This window comes from Terrapene carolina, unplaced genomic scaffold (assembly GCF_002925995.2).
Source record: "Terrapene carolina triunguis isolate 2854851 unplaced genomic scaffold, T_m_triunguis-2.0 Scaffold96, whole genome shotgun sequence".
Lineage (NCBI taxonomy): Eukaryota > Metazoa > Chordata > Testudines > Emydidae > Terrapene > Terrapene triunguis.
The window spans coordinates 33,778,416-33,796,668 of NW_020664447.1; the positions used below are offsets into that span (position 1 = coordinate 33,778,416).

General features: G+C 45.1%; 1 protein-coding gene and 1 long non-coding RNA gene across 3 annotated transcripts in view; one reads left to right on the top strand and one right to left on the bottom strand.

The window, feature by feature from the left end:
- Positions 1-7,875, bottom strand: part of LOC113406431 — a 12,246-nt gene extending 4,371 nt beyond the window's left edge. Inside the window, exons 1-3 of the long non-coding RNA XR_003369760.2 lie at positions 7,548-7,875; positions 6,195-6,338; positions 5,623-5,685 (exon numbers count right to left, since the gene is read on the bottom strand). This is a non-coding gene — a long non-coding RNA (uncharacterized LOC113406431). The remainder of the gene's footprint in view (positions 1-5,622; positions 5,686-6,194; positions 6,339-7,547) is intronic.
- A 178-nt stretch (positions 7,876-8,053) lies between these two features.
- The window catches only part of PIGH (phosphatidylinositol glycan anchor biosynthesis class H), a 16,583-nt gene continuing 6,383 nt past the window's right edge, over positions 8,054-18,253 (top strand). For both annotated transcript variants that reach the window (XM_024198599.3, XM_024198600.3), the window contains exons 1-2: positions 8,054-8,231; positions 12,839-13,048. In XM_024198599.3, the coding sequence (XP_024054367.1) occupies positions 8,055-8,231; positions 12,839-13,048 (387 nt within the window). In that variant the 5' untranslated portion in view covers position 8,054. The remainder of the gene's footprint in view (positions 8,232-12,838; positions 13,049-18,253) is intronic.

Here is an 18,253-nt window from a genome sequence, read left to right on the forward strand (position 1 = left end):
TTGCTGTGGAAAATCACAGCAACAAGATAGAGTTTGGAGTCACATGGGCAAGTCACATGTCCATGCATTTCGCCTAGTCACAGCAGGAAATTTCATTAAGTGTAGATAGGTGTCTCCCATGGTCCATTGTTAGTTAAATGTTCTTTTGATGGGTCACTCAATTTGAATACTCCCTCCAAGATGTGCTGGCTAATTACTTCGTGGGTGTTACCCCAGGAGCAAACATTTGAAATCCAAGTATAGAGCCAATACTTACAACTTCATAACTCAACAACATACAAAAATGATGCATGCATACAGATAGCATAATCATAACCAGCAAATCATAACCTTTTCATAGACACCTCACTTGACAACCTTTGTACAAGATTTGCTGCAAATATATAACCGTGGTTGCAACAAAGATCTATATGGTCATATTTTAATCAGATAATGTCACACCACCACTCAGTGCTTGTTTCCTGAGCCCAAAAGCAGCGTTCCACTGTGGTCAGCACTGCCGTGAATGCCACAAGCAATCTCATGTCGTAGCTCCTACATGTGGCGAGATCAATGTCGCACTCCTCTTGGCTTTGTAGTTTAAAGAATAACTCCACTGCCACTCATGACGTGTTAGTCAGAGCGAGCAGCATATTGGTCAATAGTGCGGGATCCATTTCTGCAGACCAAAGAGGCAGAGCGCACAGTACGCAAACCATTGAAAGATGGCGCCAAATGCGGACGGAAGCACAGGGATTGCTGGGATGCGAAGCAATGCATCATGGGGCATTGGGACAGGACCCAGGATGCCCCACGATCCCCTCCGCCTTCCCACAACTCTTAGCAGCAGAAGAGGAAGAGATGCTCTGTGGGATAGCTGCCCAGAGTGCACTGCTCCGAATACCGCTGCAAGTGCCGTAAGTGTGAACACGCTATTGCGCAGGCAGATGACAGTGTGAACTCACAACAGCGGTTTCACTTCAGCGCTCTCTGAGCGGCGCTGTAACTCTGCCAGTGTAGACATACCCTAAATCAGTGTTTTCTCTTTGTGCATGGGTGGTAACAGCAAGGATTGGCTAATCGGGGCGGGACCCACACCACAGCCTCCCTAGCAGCAGCAGCTTCATCCACATTTATTTTTCTTGCTTACTTCCTATGTCTGGAATGAGCTTTTACCTTAACCACATATATCACCGCGTTACCCAATATATCTACTAATTCCTACACACAGGACAAAAGGGCTTGAGAAGCGTAAAGGCCTGTGATCTGCACTACAAATAAATTCATACTCCACCCAGGGAGGTATGTTGTCAAAGCATCACAGACCCACTGAGTCTGAACATATCACACCAACCAGTAATTGTCCTTTATTACAGAGTGATAATGCCTGTGACACAACAGACAATTCAGTACACTTGGCTGAGTGTGTACTACACCTATGCTGCACAGGTTCAGCCTGAATGGAGGGAGCTCAAACAGCAAATCTTGTGACTAGGGTCCAAGTGACAGGATGACTCATCAACATATATTGCTAGTCCCTCAGGCTCCCGCCCTTCAGAATTTAACTTATGTACTGCTCATGGGATAAAAGGGTTAAGGGCCCCTTTTTAGAGAAAATTTGTCCAGGACTCTCATATGGAGTACAATTAACAGTCCTGCTGGTAAGGGTGACTGGGTTTTTGAGAGGACAGACTTCAAGATGGTGCTTTTCCAGCAGCAAGGACCATGTCATTCTAGAACTAGTTTCAGAGTAGCAGCCGTGTTAGTCTGTATCCGCAAAAAGAACAGGAGTACTTGTGGCACCTTAGAGACTAACAAATGTATTTGAGCATAAGACACTGTACCATTTTTGATTTTACCAGACAAGAGATACTTTTAAAGAGTATGAGTCACATAGTTTTATGTGTCCCAGCCCCACCTGATATCTAAAACGTGTCAGAGCCCACTAAACACCCAGTAAGTATTTTTCATACAGGTATACTGCTTTTCAACTCCATTTAATACCCAGGAAGCATAAGCAATATGTTTTTCTCTGTTGTGAGATCCTGAGTTAATAGCTGAAATGGCTGTTTCCCTGCTTGCTACAAAAAATCCAAAAGGTTTTGTATAAGCTGAGGTGCTAAGAACTGGAGTTTGTGCTAAAAGCCTCTTTTAACTTATACGCTGGCAGGGTATGCTGGGGGGGATCCATTCCCACTCTATCTTCTTCTGGGGGAGGTGGTATAGGGGTGCAAGGATTATTGTGTAATTAGCGATGAAATCCCCCACAAAAGCCTGTCATACCCAGCAGTGATCTAGTGCTGTTTCTGAAATAGGGAAGGGCAGCTCTAAAAATCACATGAAGCTTTTGTTTGGAGCACACAGGCCTGGTTGTAGGATTAGTCCCAGGAAGGAAATCTGCTGCTTTGTGAGCTGAGCCTTTTTTGGGTTTAGCTTTAGTCCAGCTTTCAAGAAAACCTCACACAGGACTTCTAGTACCTTTTAATGGCATTCCCTGTCTGCACCAGGATATCATCTACATGTTGCACAACATTTTCTTAATAAGTTTAACCAACCCTAAACCATCAGTTGCATTCATTTACAATCCACTAAGGCATTTCAATCTTGTATACACTTGTTTTAGTTTAAATACAATTATTCTTTTTCTATTTACAAAACATCCCGATATAGATTTTCACTCCCTAATAAACTTTACTTTACACCACAGTTAATCAGAACTTTTGGATACAATTTTTAATGGTTAATCACCATTTCTTATATTCATTGATCTTTCTTGGTGCTGAGTTGGTTTCTGCTTCCAAAGCACACAGACATCTGAAAAAGCCTCTTTGGAGCCATGGTAGGATTTTAATTAAGTAGTATGTCTTGTTTACATTTCTTTTACCCCTTTTACTGTATACACTGCATGTTCCATAGGAATGCTCACTCCTTTCATGATTTAACTTTCACTTTTTATTTGCTATACCATATTAGCCATACCAATTATATATACACACACACACATGTAATATATAGTAATATTTTATTTTTCTTCTGCAGCTCTCTCAGCTGTTGCTTCATTACTGAAAAAGGGATGCAGGGTCTCTCCCCACTATCCTAGTTCTGCCTGTGCCCTTTTATTCCCTATTTTCATTTACTGGTTTATATTTAACATTTGTAACTTCATTTAAAAAAACATTAAAACTTTGTAATAGTTAACATTTTGGGCGTCTCAGTGCTAACAAAGTTAAGACTGCCCAGAGATGTTGGCTGCTGCCCAAAGAGTGTGTGTATGTCAACTTTATAATATATGGAGATATACCTATCTCATAGAGCTGGAAGGGATCCTGAAAGGTTATCGAGTCCAGCCCCCTGCCTTCACTAGCAGGACCAAGTACTGATTTTGCCACAGATCCCTAAGTGGCCCCTCAAGGATTAAACTCACAACCCTGGGTTTAGCAGGCCAATGCTCAAACCACTGAGCTATCCCTCCCCCCTTTGCAATTGAGAATGAAAGATTTGGATGGAATTTTAGTGGAACCTTTTAAAAGTCAATTCATTTTAAACATACGAAAGGAGTATTACAAACTCTCTCTTCTCATCAACAGAAGTTGGTCCAATAAAAGATATTACCTCACTCACTATGTCTCTCCACAGTCAAATAGTTCTGATCATACTGTCACTCTGCCAGCAGCAGCCATTTACAATTATTTACAGATACATTCCCCTGGAAGCGGCCTTTTCCTTCTGAACAGCTGTAAAGGCTTCTGGGGACAAAACATAGTTGTCCCCACCTGATCTCCCCTTTACATAATTTGTTTTATTACTAAGGCATGACTGCATGGAGTTGTACTGCCATTCCTGAGTTTCACTATCACACCAAGCATTTTTTTTTTAAACACCAACATCCTCTAACATTTAATCACGTCTAATGTTTTAACATTTTATTACTTGCGCTACCCTCAGCTATCCAGTCCCCTCTGAGCTCTGCAGTGTTAATTTGCACAAAAGCTCCTTTTAACTGCACATACCTTTTCTTTAAATTACTCACTAGTTTTTCATTGTTTAATAAGACACTTCCCAAGACCGCACTAGCTACTAAATTCTGGGACCATAACTCTTCTGTCTTATCTCCCAGAATAACACATTTCTCAGCTGACTTTTTCTCAGTCTCTAAGTGAGGGGCAGGCAAACTTTTTGGCCTGAGGGCCACATCCGGTTTCCAAAATTGTATGGAGGGCTGGTTAGGGGAGGCTGTGCCACCCCAAACAGCCAGCCGTGGCCCGGCCCCGCCCCCTATCTGACCCCCCCACTCCCTGTCCCCTGACAGCCTCCCCAGGACTCCTGCCCCATCCAACCCACCCTGTTCCCTGTCCCCTAACAGCCCCCAGACCTCCTGCCACCCCATCCAACCCCCCCACTCCTTCCTGACTGCCCCCTGGGGACTCCTGCCCCCATTCAACCCCCCTGTTCCCCACCCTCTGACCGCCTCAACCCCTATCCACCCCCCCACCCCCCGATCACCCCCCCAAACTCCCCTGCCCTCTATCCAACCCCCCCGCTCCCTGCCCCCTTACCGCGCTGCCTGGAGCGCCAGTGGCTGGCGGCGCTACAGCCACACCGCCCAGAGCACCAGGACAGGCAGCCACATCGCCCAGCTGGAGCCAGCCACGCCACTGCGCAGCACAGAGCACCAGGTCAGGCCCCGGCTCTGCAGCTGTGCTGCCCGGCAAGAGCTCGCAGCCCCGCCGCCCAGAGCATTGCGCCGCGGCAGGGTGAGCTGAGGCGGCGGGGTGAGCTGAGGCTGCGGGGCAGGGGAGGGGGCAGGGGCTAGCCTCCTGAGGCAGGAGCTCAGGGGCCAGGCAGGAGTTTGTCCACCTCTGCTCTAAGTTTATCTTTATGTTTTTTGCACTTACAGTATTTCTTAACTAAGTACACTTTGCCTGCAAAGCTGTACTCACTAAATACGGTCCTTGAAAGACAACTGCTTTTCACTTTGGATTTATGCAACAGACATTGTTTTTTCCTTCCAGGAATCTTTTCCATTTAGCTTGTTTCCTTCTCTACAACTTTGATTTGTTTTCTATGCTTTTTGCATTCATCCCTCAGGGTGGCATATTTCGTTTGTAGCCACCAGAAATAATGCTTGTAAAACTGCTGCTTTATTTTGGCTCTCTTTGCCTTAGGGTAAAAGAAACTAGATACTGTTTTTTCTGTGGCTGCCAATGTTTTTTTTTTTATTATTTTGTTTTAAAATCAGTGGCATTCAACAGACCTCTGCCATGCTCTGCCAAGCATTCTTTTACATAGGTATCTAAAGTACCTCCCTCTAGTCCCCTTATTTTATTGAATTTCTCTTTAGGAAAGAATTCTATATTGTCCCCAGATAACAGGCTACTATCCCTTCACTTTGGGGGTTCGCAGCAACCGAAATTAATGTCAGGGGTCCTTTCGTGGTCGCCAAAAATTCTGGAATCATTAATAGTATCTGAAATTATTGGAGACCACCAGACACTAATTTAATCAACAATTCCTTTCTTAAATCCAAAGGCCAAATGATATTTTATACAATTGCTGTAAACATGCCTAGAACCCTAAAAATAAACAGTCACTACACCCAATACAGTAACAAAGTATTCATAAGCATGCAATCAGTATACTTACAAACAGGCCTGACCTAGGGAAAACCATCTCATCCTGGCGTGCTCCAGCATGATCAGGTAGGATCTGAAAAAGAACCGGCAGCTTCATGGCTCTTTTTATAAACTTCAGCTAACTTGCTAGTTTTAGCAAAAACCCAGTTTGAAGCAGTTTATCCTTGCTACTTTCTTTCCTCCAAGGCCTTCCTTTTGCCTCCTCTCTCCTTATTACCAGCTGAATAGGGTGACCAGATGGCAAGTGTGAAAAATCAGGACATGGGGTGGGGGGGGGGTAATAGATGCCTATGTAAGAAAAAGCTCCAAATATCAGGACTATCCCTATAAAATCAGGACATCTGGTTACCCTACAGCTATATAATGGGATGGTTTGTACTTGTTTTTTTTAAGACAGCTTTCCTTTGTCTTTTTGCTTTATCAGTTACTTTTTGAACCACATATATCTTTCCCACACTATAAATAATAATACTTATTATTCTCATGGCCATCTTTTACTTGCTGACTGGGACCTTTTCGGTACTAGCCACAAATTATAAATCAAACTTAAGCTAACTTTAATTCTTTTAATTTCATAAGTACCTCTGCAGCAGGCATTCCTAAGCATGGGTTCTTCAGTTCCCTCTCTTGTCTACTCCTTATGAGGTATGGTGACAGCTGCAAGTCATCAGGCCCACAGAGTATTCACCCAAAAGTTCTGAAGGATTTAAGAATTAAGTGGGTGAGCTGTTAACAAAACAATGTAATTTACAATGAAAGTTAGCAGATATTCTTGAGAACTCGAAGGTGGGCAATATTAGGTCTATTTTTTTAAAGCATTAGGATTAAGCTTGACATTTAAAGGCCAATATCTTTACTTCAGCACTCGGCAAGTTGTTTGAAGCAATATTAAGAAGAGCACCTGTCCTAGTAGAGAAACACAATACAAGACCCAATTAATGTGGGTTCTAACCGAGAATCACATCTCTCAATTTAGGAGAAGTCTTTGAGGTTGACAAAGAAAAAACAGTTGATATTATTGGTTTAGACTTTCAAAAAGCTTTAATCAGGTTCCTCATAAGAAGGTGTGGTTAAGGAAACTAGATAAAGGGTGTGAGAGAAGTTCATTTGTGTACTAGAAATCTACAGAAACAGAAAAACAGGAATAAGTCATCAGTTTTTAATCAGAAGGAAGCAAATAGGAGGATATTGCAATGATCTATACTAAGAGCAGCTTTAACTTATTTATTACAGATCTGAAGAAGAGGGTGAACAGTGACCTGGCAAAATTTGCATGACACAAGATTATTTAGATTAGTCAAAGACTATAGAAGACTGAGGAAGTTCTGAAGCACCTAACTTAGACAATTAGATACAATTCACTGTAGATAAATATGATGCTCAGAGGAACAGTTTGAATTTCTAACGTATTGCTGGATTGTAAAATAAATATTCAGAAAAAGTATCTAGCCGTACCTGTTGACAGTTTATAATAGAATCGTTATGGTTTAGGTAGCCAGGAAAATATTTGGGAGTCTCTTTCAGACTCTTACCTTAGGTGGGTTTGTCCTATTTGTCTGAGCTTGATTTTCTAGGACTGCTAGCGGGTGTCCTTCTTATAGGATACACCTGCCAAGACCCTGCTAAGAGTGGGACTAGAGAAATTTATAACAGCATAAAGCCCCACTGAAGTCAACAGGGTTTTGTCTGCATGTTTTACCTTATTAGGGCTCAAGCCCTAAGCAGAATCAAAATGTGGCCATTCATTTCAATTACATGAATTGAGACACCTTGGGCCTGATTGTCAGAGATGTTGAGCATCTGGATCTCCCCATGCCTTTATCTGGATGGGGAGTGCTCAGTACTTCTGAAAAATCAGGTTCCATGGAGCTCAAATCTAGCACCCAAGATGGGAGGCCCCTACAATCAGCAGCCATAGACAACCTGGGCCTTTACCTTTCACAAACTATGGCTCTTCGTAAGGAGCCACAACCACACCTCTGACTTGGTGTCTGTGAATTGGGTCAGCAGTGCTGTGCTGCGATCACTTGCGGGTACAGATAAGGGCACTTGGAGACTTAAGTCCCCCGCTGTACGAGCCAATGGGGCGGAGGGCAACAGTCTGTCACTCAGGGGCCGCTTCTTCAGCTGTGCGGCCCCTGGCCTCAGTTTCCCCATCCCTCAAACAGGGATCACAACGCTCCCCCGCTCCAGCAGGGCAGGGAGGGGCTGCTGCGTGGGGCGGCTCGGCCCCGGACTCCTCGTGCAGCAGCTCTCGCGGAGGCTGGAGGGGGAGGCAGGAGACCGAGTCAGGTCAAAGGGCAACGCCGGGGGCGCGGCCGGGCAGCGGCGGAAGTGAGCGCTCTGTACCATGGAGCTGACGGCAAGCCGTGGCTAGAGCGGCGGGCAGTCGGGGCCGCTCTGCGCGGCGGGAGGCCTGCTCAGTGGGGCCGGCGGGGCAAGATGGAGGAGGGGGTGTACCGGGCAGTGTCCGGGGGCCGCATCGCGCTGCAGCGCCGCCAGTACAGCGCCTCCTGCCGGGAGTTCTCGGTGCGCTGCCCCCGGCTGCAGCTGCGCTCGCTGAGCGCCGCTACCTGCTCCGTCTGGCTGGCGGCTTACGGGCTCTTCGTGCTCAGCCAGGTACCAAGCGGCTCTCCGGGCCCGCCCCGACCGCGCCCCCTGGGTTCGGCCCCGGCGGGGGCCCCCAAAGCCTCCTCTGCCTTGTCCGTCGTGCGGTCGCCCAGGTCATGTTCCGCCACGTTCTCCCAGCCCCCTCCGAAATCCGCCGTCAGGAGAGCCCTAGTGTCAGCCCGCGTCCCCTTCGCCCCATCGGGGTCCCCCATGGCCCCCGCCCCTCACTGCACATGTCCCACTGCTCACTTATCAACGGCTCCCAGTGCTGCAGCTCCTGGCGGGCACGGAAATCTGGAAAACAGTTTGTGGCATTATTTAAAAGAAGGGACCTTTCTTTTGTCCTAGCTCGGCTACCCAGGGAATCCCTCTGTCCCCACCACTCTCGCACACAGACACCAGGCAGCAGCCAGCGCCTTAAACCGGCGCAAATGCCATGTTCATTTAGCCGAGAAAGGCATAACAGGAACCAGTGGCTGAAAGTTAAAGCCAGACAAATTCAAGTTAGAAATAAAGCACAAATTTAACATTGAGGGTGAGTTGGAAGAAATGAGCAGGGAACTGGCGGATTCTCTATATCTTGATGTCTTCGAATCAAAACTTTCTGGATGCCTTTCTGAAAGCTATGCTTTAGTGAAACTGAAGTTGTTAGATTCAGTATAGGGTAGGGCTGTCAATTAATTGGGGTTAACTCATGCGATTAACTTGAAAAAATTAATCGTGATTAAAAAATTAATCGGGATTAATCACGGTTTTAATCACACTGTTAAACAAGAGACTACCAATTGAAATGTATTAAATATTTTGGATGTTTTTCTACATTTTCATGTATATCTTGTATTCTGTGTTGGAATTGAAATCAAAGTGTATATCTTGAATACAAATATTTGCACTGTAAAAATGATAAACAGAAGAAATAGTATTTTTCAATTCACCTCATACAAGTACTGTAGTACAATCTCTTTGTCCTGAAAGTGCAACTTACAAATGTAGATTTTTTTTGTTACATAACTGCACTCAAAAACAAAACAATGTAAAACTTCAGAGGCTACAAGTCCACTCAGTCCTACTTCTTGTTCAGCCAATCGCTCAGACATACAAGTTTGTTTACATTTACAGGATATAATGCTGCCCTCTTCTTATTTACAATGTCACCACAAAGTGAGAACAGGCATTTGCGTGGCACTTTTGTAGCTAGCATTGCAAGGTATTTACGTGCCAGATGTGCTAAACATTTGTATGCCACTTCATGCTTCAGCCACCATTCCAGAGGACATGCTGATGCTCGTTAAAAAAATAATGCGTTAACTAAATTTGTGACTGAACTCCTTGTGGGAGAATTGTATGTTCCCTGCTCTGTTTTACCCACATCCTGCCATATGTTTCATGTTATAGCAGTCTCGGGTGATGACCGAGAACATGTTGTTCATTTTAAGAACACTTTCACAGCAGATTTGACAAAATGCAAAGAAGGTACCAATGTGAAATTTCTAAAGATAGCTACAGCACTCAACCCAAGATTTAAGAATCTGAAGTGCTTTCCAAAATCTGAGATGGACGAGGTGTGGCGCATGCTTTCAGAAGTCTTAAAAGAGCATCACTCTGATGAGGAAACCACAGAACCCAAACCACCAAAAAAGAAAATCAACCTTCTGCTGGTGGCATCTGACTCAGATAACGAAAATGAACATGCGTCGATCCGCACTGCTTTGGATGGTTAACATGGACACATGTCCCCTGGAATAGTGGTTGAAGCATGCACATCTGTAATCATGTAAATATCTTGCAACCCTGGCTACAACTGTGCCATGAGAACACCTGTTCTCACTTTCAGGTGACGTTGTAAACCAGAAGAGGGCAGCATTATCTCCTGCAAATGTAAACAAACTTGTTTGTCTGAGTGATTGGCTGAACAAGAAGTAGGACTGAGTGTACTTGCAAGCTCTACAATTTTACATTGTTTTATTTTTTAATGCAGTATTTTTGTACATAATTCTACATTTGTAAGTTCAACTTTCATGATAAAGAGATTTGCATTATAGTACTTGTATTAGGTGAATTGAAAAATATTATTTATTTTGTCTTTTACAGTGCAAACACTTGTAATCAAAAATAAATATAAAGTGAGCACGGTACACTTTGTATTCTGTGTTGTAATTGAAATCAATATATTTGAAAATGTAGAAAACATCAACAAATATTTAAATAAATGGTATTCTATTGTTTAACAGTGCTATTAATCGCAATTAATTTTTTTAATTGCTTGACAGCCCTAGTATAGGGGTAAGTGGGTGAAACTCTATGGTCTGTGTTATACAGGAGGTCAGACTATATGATCTAATAGTCTCTTCTGGCCTTAAACTCTATGATCCTGTGAAAAACGTGTCCTAAAAGGCAACATACTTGGGTTCTGCTGAATTTATTGGGGGAGCTGATTAAGGGCTTTGGTCTGAGTACATCTAGCCCCCAGATGTAGAAATCTAGGTGCTAGTGAGCATGAACACTCACTCCATCTGACTTCAGCTGCTATGATGGCTTATGGAGAGCGAGATGATGCACCAGGTAGCTGAGACTCTGATAATACAGGGCAAAGTGAATAGAAAGCCAGTTCCTAGCAAATGGATGTAATATATCACTATTCAGGAAAACTGACTGATGTTGCTGTTAAGTGATATTTAGGGGTAGCCCCATGTAGAGCATTACTGCAATTCTGCTTGAGCTGAACTTCTGCCAGTTCACATCCCAAGTCTTGGGCTCAGTCAGGCTCTGGGAAAGCAAAGATGCTCTGTCATCTTCATTTGATGAAAATGAGTCAGAGTTGCATGACAGCCACATTTTGATCTCATTATCTTCCCAGAAGCCTCAGTTAGTTTGTAAGCTCCTTCAGGGCAGGGATCACATCTTTTTATGTATATGGAGCGGTGTCTAGCATATTCATGGGTGCCCGATCATATACACAGAACAGGAGAGATGAGTGTCTGGAAACCCACAGGAGATATTTCTTGGGGGCAGACAAGTGATCACTGAGAATAATTCTCTCAAATTTTTCTGACAGGAAAGAAGGGCATGCCACTAGCAATACCATCTACGTACTCCTGGTCATGTGTCAACAAGACCTTGTGGGCAAAGATTTTAAAGACTGTTGACAGATCTAAAAGAATGGGCATAAATATCTGACCTTTAGCATTACTAGGAGATTGTGAACAACCAATGAGACCAGTGCAATCTCTATAGTGTATACTGAGGCCAAAAGATGGGCTGAAAAGGATCAAGAAAGTCTGAGGACTACAGTTAACACTAGCATTGCCACACTATGACCTTCTCAGTGACCTTTCCCAGAAAGCAAAGATAAGAGACCAGGGTGGTAATTGGCAAGGTTGTCAATGTCAGAAGATTGTTAAATCCTTGCTCAATAAACTGCCACTTGTTAGTGGGGGAAATTGTATCCTAAATTCCTGTAAGAAGGCATTCATCTCAGTCAGCAATTGCCCCCCAGTGCCTTCCTACTTGATTATACAAGCTGTGAAGAACACTGATCCAAGCTGTACACCATTGGTTGAAATTCTTCCATTACCCAAAGAAGCTGAGCCTCAATCTCACCTCCCTCTTAGTGCAGTGCAAGACCCCTTTTTCCTGTAACAGTGCTAGCGAGCAATCCAGCATCATTCCTCCTTCAAGACAGCCACTAAGGATTATTCAGTTTGGGAAGTGGCATGAAATGAGTTAGAACAACAGAGTTTTGGTCCGTTAGTGATAGAATTACTATTTCCTATGCCCAGCAATGTTCTCTCTATAATTGGTCCTGGGGATAGGGCACTAGGTCGTGAGTCAGGACACCCGGATTCTATTCCCAGCTCTTCAAATGACTTGCTGCTTGAGTTTAGTTTAATCAGTGATTTAGCACTTATTATTTATCTTGTAGTAATACCAAAAGGTCCCAAGATCAGGGCACCACACAAACACCTAGCAAGACACAGTTCCGTTTCCAGAAAGCTTACAGTCTAAATATGCAAGACAAAGCATCGAAGAAAGGGACAAGTATTACTACCATTGTACAGATCAGGGTACTAAGGCAGAGAAATTAAGATTAATCAAAGTCACATGTTAAATTGGTGGCATAACTACAATGTGAACTCAGATCTTCTGATTCCCAATGTGGTGCCTGAAGAACAAGACTATCCTTACTCTCTAATCACTCTGGGCCTCTGATTCACTATCTATAAAAAAGGGGGTAATACCTGTCTACCTTTGTAAGTGCAACTGCATCATAATCTGCATTTATATGACAGGCTGTCTTGTATGATGTAACTTGGTGTTTTGGGGCTGAGTTAGTAGAACCCACTAGTCAGTTATAGGTCCCCCTCCAGGCCTGATCCACTGAGGATATCAGTCTGTTACAGCGCTCAACCACAGAGCTTGGCACTTAATTAAGTTCAAGGTGAAGAGACCTATGCTTCCTAATCTAGAGGTTAGTCCACAGTGTGTCAAGCAAGATGGCATTTGTCAAACTTTCATGGATGAACCTACAATTTACTGTACATAGCCCTATGCCTATACTCACATGCAGTTAATTGCAGGATTGGAGCCTAAATGCCTGCTTGGTGTTTTTTTTACAGAACAGCATGGTGCTCTCAGCTGCTATATTTATCACTCTGATTGGCTTGATCGTGTACCTGCACTTTGTGAAAATTGACCAGGAGTCCCTATTAGTCATTGGCTCACTTGGCATCCAGATGACCTCATCCTATGCTTCGGGCAAAGAGAATACAACCTTCATTGAAATGAGCCAGGTGAAGGACGTAGTCATCAATGAGGCCATCTATATGGTAATCATCTCATACAGCCTTTCTTCTTGTACAGCATAATTAATACTGCATCTGATATGTTTTCCCATGTGCTTGTGGCTAGGGACAGATGTTTTAACTGGGCAATGGAATGGCCAGATTTTGTTGTCAAGGCTTGATGTTCTTGGACTGGCGTGGTGTCCTTAGTTTCACCAACATTATGTTCTTTATTCCTTATTTCTCTCCCCATTGCACCATCTTTTTCCTCTCTGAAACCTGCTGGAAAGAGGACATTTAAAACAAAAGGCCAGGTTCATCCCTGATCTAATGAAGTTGATGGTAGTGGATTTTCTTCAGAGTGAATTCGGGTCAGTGGTTGTAATAATTCCCTCCTGTGCTATTTTTGTGAGTGTTGGGCCCGATGTCAGACACGCCAAATGGTTTATAAATCAGAAGACAGACCACAATAAATCTCATTATGTTTGTTGTTTTCTGATTTTGTTTAAGGTCTTACGGGAAAGCAGCCCCTATCCTCTCAATTTGTTGGAGTTAATTTCAGATTAAAAGTGTAATACACTTCTACCTCGATATAACACTGTCCTCGGGAGCCAAAAAATCTTACCGCGTTATAGGTAAACCGCGTTATATTGAACTTGCTTTGATCCGCCCGAGTGCGCAGCCCTGCCTCCCCAGAGCACTGCTTTACCGCGTTATATACGAATTCATGTTGTATCGGGTCGTGTTATATCGAGGTAGCGGTGTATTAAATGTGGCTAAAATTGCATATGTATTGGGTGACAGTGGAGGGGAGGGAGTTGCAGTTTTAACATATTGTAATGTAAACAGGGCCTTAGAGACTGAGGTGCCTGGGCTGTGTAGTGTTTTGGGATGAAATATGCGTGTGTGTGTTTGTTTTGTTTTGTTTGTTTTTTTCCTGGGTTTGTTCCTTCCAATGTAGACCATGTCCAGTTGTGCTTGGCTTGTAAGATTTGAAGAGATCTCAGCTGTAGGTGGAATGGCTGCAGGAAGTCCATTTTCCTCTGAAAAGTATTTGAGAGAACACTTTTGCAGTTGATTGGTATAGAAAGGAGATACCTGGCTTCTTGAAAGGAAAGAACAGAAAAACCTCATAGACTCATAGACTTTAAGGTCAGAAGGGACCATTATGATCATCTAGTCTGACCTCCCGCATGATGCAGACCGCAAAAGCTGACCCACCCACTCCTGGAATAATTCTCTCCCTTGACTCAGCTGTTGAAGTCCCCAAATCATGATTTAAAGACTTCAAGTCGCAGAGAATCCTCCAGCAAGCGACCCCTGCCCCATGCTGCGGAGGAAGGCGAAAAACCTCCAGGCCTCTGCCAATCTACTCTGGAGGAAAATTCCTTCCCGACCCCAAATATGGCGATCAGCTGAACCCCGAGCATGCGGGCAAGATTCTCCAGCCAGACCCTCCGGAAAAAGTTCTCTGTAGTAACTTTTAATATCCCATCATTGACCATTGTTACTAATTAGCAGCGATGGCACGTTATTGACCTATTGACTAAAATCACGTTATCCCATCAAACCATTCCCTCCATAAACTTATCAAGCTTAATCTTAAAGACTCTTGGAGTTCATAGCACTGCAGTGCAGATCTTAAACATGACCTGCAAAAGAAAAAACAACTGAGCTTGGACATGTATTTTTTCTTCATTTTGATGGATAAAGAAGGCTTGAAAGTCTTTAAAATTTGTTTTTTGTTGCTTTAAGTATATTCAGGTCTGATTCGTCTGGAAGACTCTGTGTGCTGCATTAAACAACAAAATGTTACCATGTTTGAACACAGTCGTGAAAAAGTGAGTCTACTAACGGGATGTCACTGGCAGCATCTTTGTAGTCAGTGCAGACCAGGACAAATCCTTTCTTGATTCTTCACAATCCTGTTCAATCATGATATAATTTTATAGGAAAGACAAATCCTGTGATAACCGGAGAATCAGTAAAATGATATCATGAGTCAAAAGGGAAGAGCGGAAGGAATTTTTAGTCAGACTGTTCAAAACACTTTTTGTGTTTGCTTTTTGGTAATACCTATTGAACTACAGTGACTAACGAACATTTTGGAAAAATGATGTCTTTGGCCTTGGCTACACTTGCAGATGTACAGCGCTGTGAGTTAAACCTGACTTCGTGCAGCTGAATAGGGAAAGCGCTGCACTCTGTCCACACTGACAGCTGCCCAGCGCACTGTCGTGGCCACATTTGCGGCAATTGCAGCACTATTGGGAGCGGTGCATTATGGGCAGCTATCCCACAGAGCACCTCTTCCCATTCTGGCGCCGTGGGTTGTGGGAAGGGGGCGTGGGTGCAGGGCATTCTGGGTCCTGTCCCAACGCCCCGTGAGGCATCGCTTCGCATCCCAGAAATCCCTTTGTTTCCGTCCACCTTTGGCACCATCTTTCAACGGTTTCTGTGCAGCGTGATCTGTCTGCGGGAAATGGAGCCCGAACTGCTGAGGTGTATGCTGACTTATCTCGCCAGCACGTCACATTTGGCTGTCGAACTATTCCTTAAGATCCAAAGTGACAGTGAGAGTAAGGAGTCAGACGATGCTATCGAGCCGCATAACGCGTACGACACAAAATTGCTTGTGGCATTCACGGACATGCTCAGCACCGTGGAACGCCGCTTTGGGGCTCGGGAAACAAGCACCGAGTGGTGGGATCACATCGTCATGGAAGTCTGGGATGACGAGCAGTGGCTGCAGAACTTTCGGATGAGAAAAGCCACTTTCATGGGACTGTGTGAGGAGCTTGCCCCCACCCTGCGGCGCAAGGACACGAGATTGAGAGCTGCCCTGAGAGTGGAGAAGCGGGTGGCTATTGCAGTCTGGAAGCTGGCAACTCCAGACAGCTACCGGTCGGTCGCAAACCAGTTTGGAGTGGGAAAGTCGACCATTGGAATCGTGTTGATGCAAGTTTGCAAGGCCATTAATTGCATCCTACTCAGAAGAACCGTGACTCTGGGTAACGTGCAGGAAATAGTGGATGGCTTTGCACAAATGGGGTTCCCTAACTGTGGAGGGGCGATAGATGGGACGCACATTCCTATTCTGGCACCACTCCACCTAGGATCCGAGTACGTTAATCGGAAGGGGTATTTCTCTATGGTTCTCCAGGCGCTTGTGGATCACCGTGGGTGTTTCATTGATATTAACACAGGCTGGCCCGGAAAGGTGCATGACGCACGCATCTTTCGGAACACTTGGCTGTTCAGGAAGATGCAGGCCGGGACTTTTTTCCCAGAGCGGAAGATCACGGTAGGGGAAGTTGAAATGCCCATTGTGATCCTTGGAGATCCCACTTACCCGTTAATGCCGTGGCTCATGAAACCCTAGACAGGGAGCCTTGACAGCAGCAAGGAATGATTCAACTACAGGCTGAGTCGTTGCCGAATGACTGTGGAGTGTGCCTTTGGCCGTTTAAAGGCCCGCTGGCGATCTCTGTATGGGAAGCTGGACTTGGCCGAAAACAGCATCCCCGCGATTATATCCGCGTGCTGTGCCCTCCATAATATTTGTGAAGGGATGGGTGAAAGCTTCACTCAGGCATGGACCTCTGAGGTTCAACACCTGGAGTCTGAATTTGCACAGCCAGAGAGCAGGGCTATTACAGGAGCCCAGAGCGGGGCTGCAAGGATTAGGGATGCCTTGAGGGAGCAATTTGAGGCTGAAAACCAGCAGTGATATCTGGTGCCCTGCACGGGAGTGAAGTGCAGTAGTTCCAATCTTTAGGAATCAGTGTTTGCTAAGCAGACAAGCAGACTTGCAGTGCCTGTTTATTTCCTGGGCTAAGGAGTCTTTTACTTTATGCAATAATAAAGAATGTTTTCAAAGCCAAAAAATCCATTTATTGAAAAGAAAAAAAATTTATTTATTGAAAAGAAACAAGGGGGTGGAGTGAGGAACGGTACAATCACAGATTCGCGTATGTCCTGTCTGGTGTGCTGTGCAGTGAGTGCTGCACTTCAGGATAGCTATACTGCATGGTGATGGGGGTTGAGTGCAGAGGGTAAGGGTCATGGTTTTCAGGGCTGGGTGGTGGTGATACTGGTGTTGGAGGCAGCGGGTGGCTTGAAGAACACGGAAGGTGGGGAAAGTGGGTTGGAGGTGACAGTGGGGCACAACGGAAAGAGTTTTGGGACAAGGGCTGTAGGAGGGGGTGGCGTTTGCGGTACTGCTCCTCTTTCTGCATGACTACGAGCTCCTGGATAGCGTCTGCTTGGCGCTCCAGGATGCTTATGAGCCGATCCGTGCTTTGCTGCCGGTGCGCCGTGCTTTGTCGCCGGTGCGCTGCGTTTTCCTGCGGATCCTGCTTTCTCTCTCCCTCCAGTTCTGTGCTTTCTCATTCTCTTTAATAGATTGCTGCATCACTTCTTGCAGCATGTCTTCTTTGCTTTTTCGTGGTCTCTTCCTGAGTCTTTGCAGTCTCTGAGCAGGCAATAAGAGGGACAGCTGAGGTCTCAAGGTTGATGCTGCTGTATAGGCAAAATGCAACATTTAACAGAGGCAGCATTGTTTATACCAGACAGAGTAATGATTTCCCCCGCACTTAAGGAGTAGAAAACACACTGGGTCTACACAATTGCATAATTTTCCCGTCCGAAACAGAGCACACATATCCCACGGGAGCCTCAAAATGGTGAGTAAGGGGGACTGATTGTTTCAGGGCTGCACTGTCCTCTGGGTTTCTGTGCCTTGGGGAGAGCCAACAGCTTCAGGGGGCACCTACACTGAACACTGTCCCAACATTTTCCACAGGAGTTCGTCCTGGACGATATCTCGCTGCTGAGGGTGACCTGGGAAGCAAGGGAGGGTCTTCTACTGCAATGCAGCTTCTGCCCTGGCCCCTATGCAGCTTGCCTGTGTGCAGCAATGGTCCCCCCGCCCCGCGCGGCACAGTGACGTGGGCACGTTAGCCTGGCTGGGACAAGGACCACGGTGGCTCTCCCGATAAACCTGCGCAAGTGCATTGCACACGTTCTGGATGAGACATTCGAGGAGATTACCGAGGCCGATTACCGCGATGTGATAAACCACATCAATGCACTATTCCCCATCTAGGCATGCATGCCTAACCCTCCTCTCCCAAAGAGCCCGCACCGAAAAAATTCCTTCCCAAAAAAAAAACCCGCTTACCAGGAACCTGCTCTTCTGTTTGTCCTCCACCAAGTACCGGCCGCTGCGACTGGCTACTTTCCTCCTGG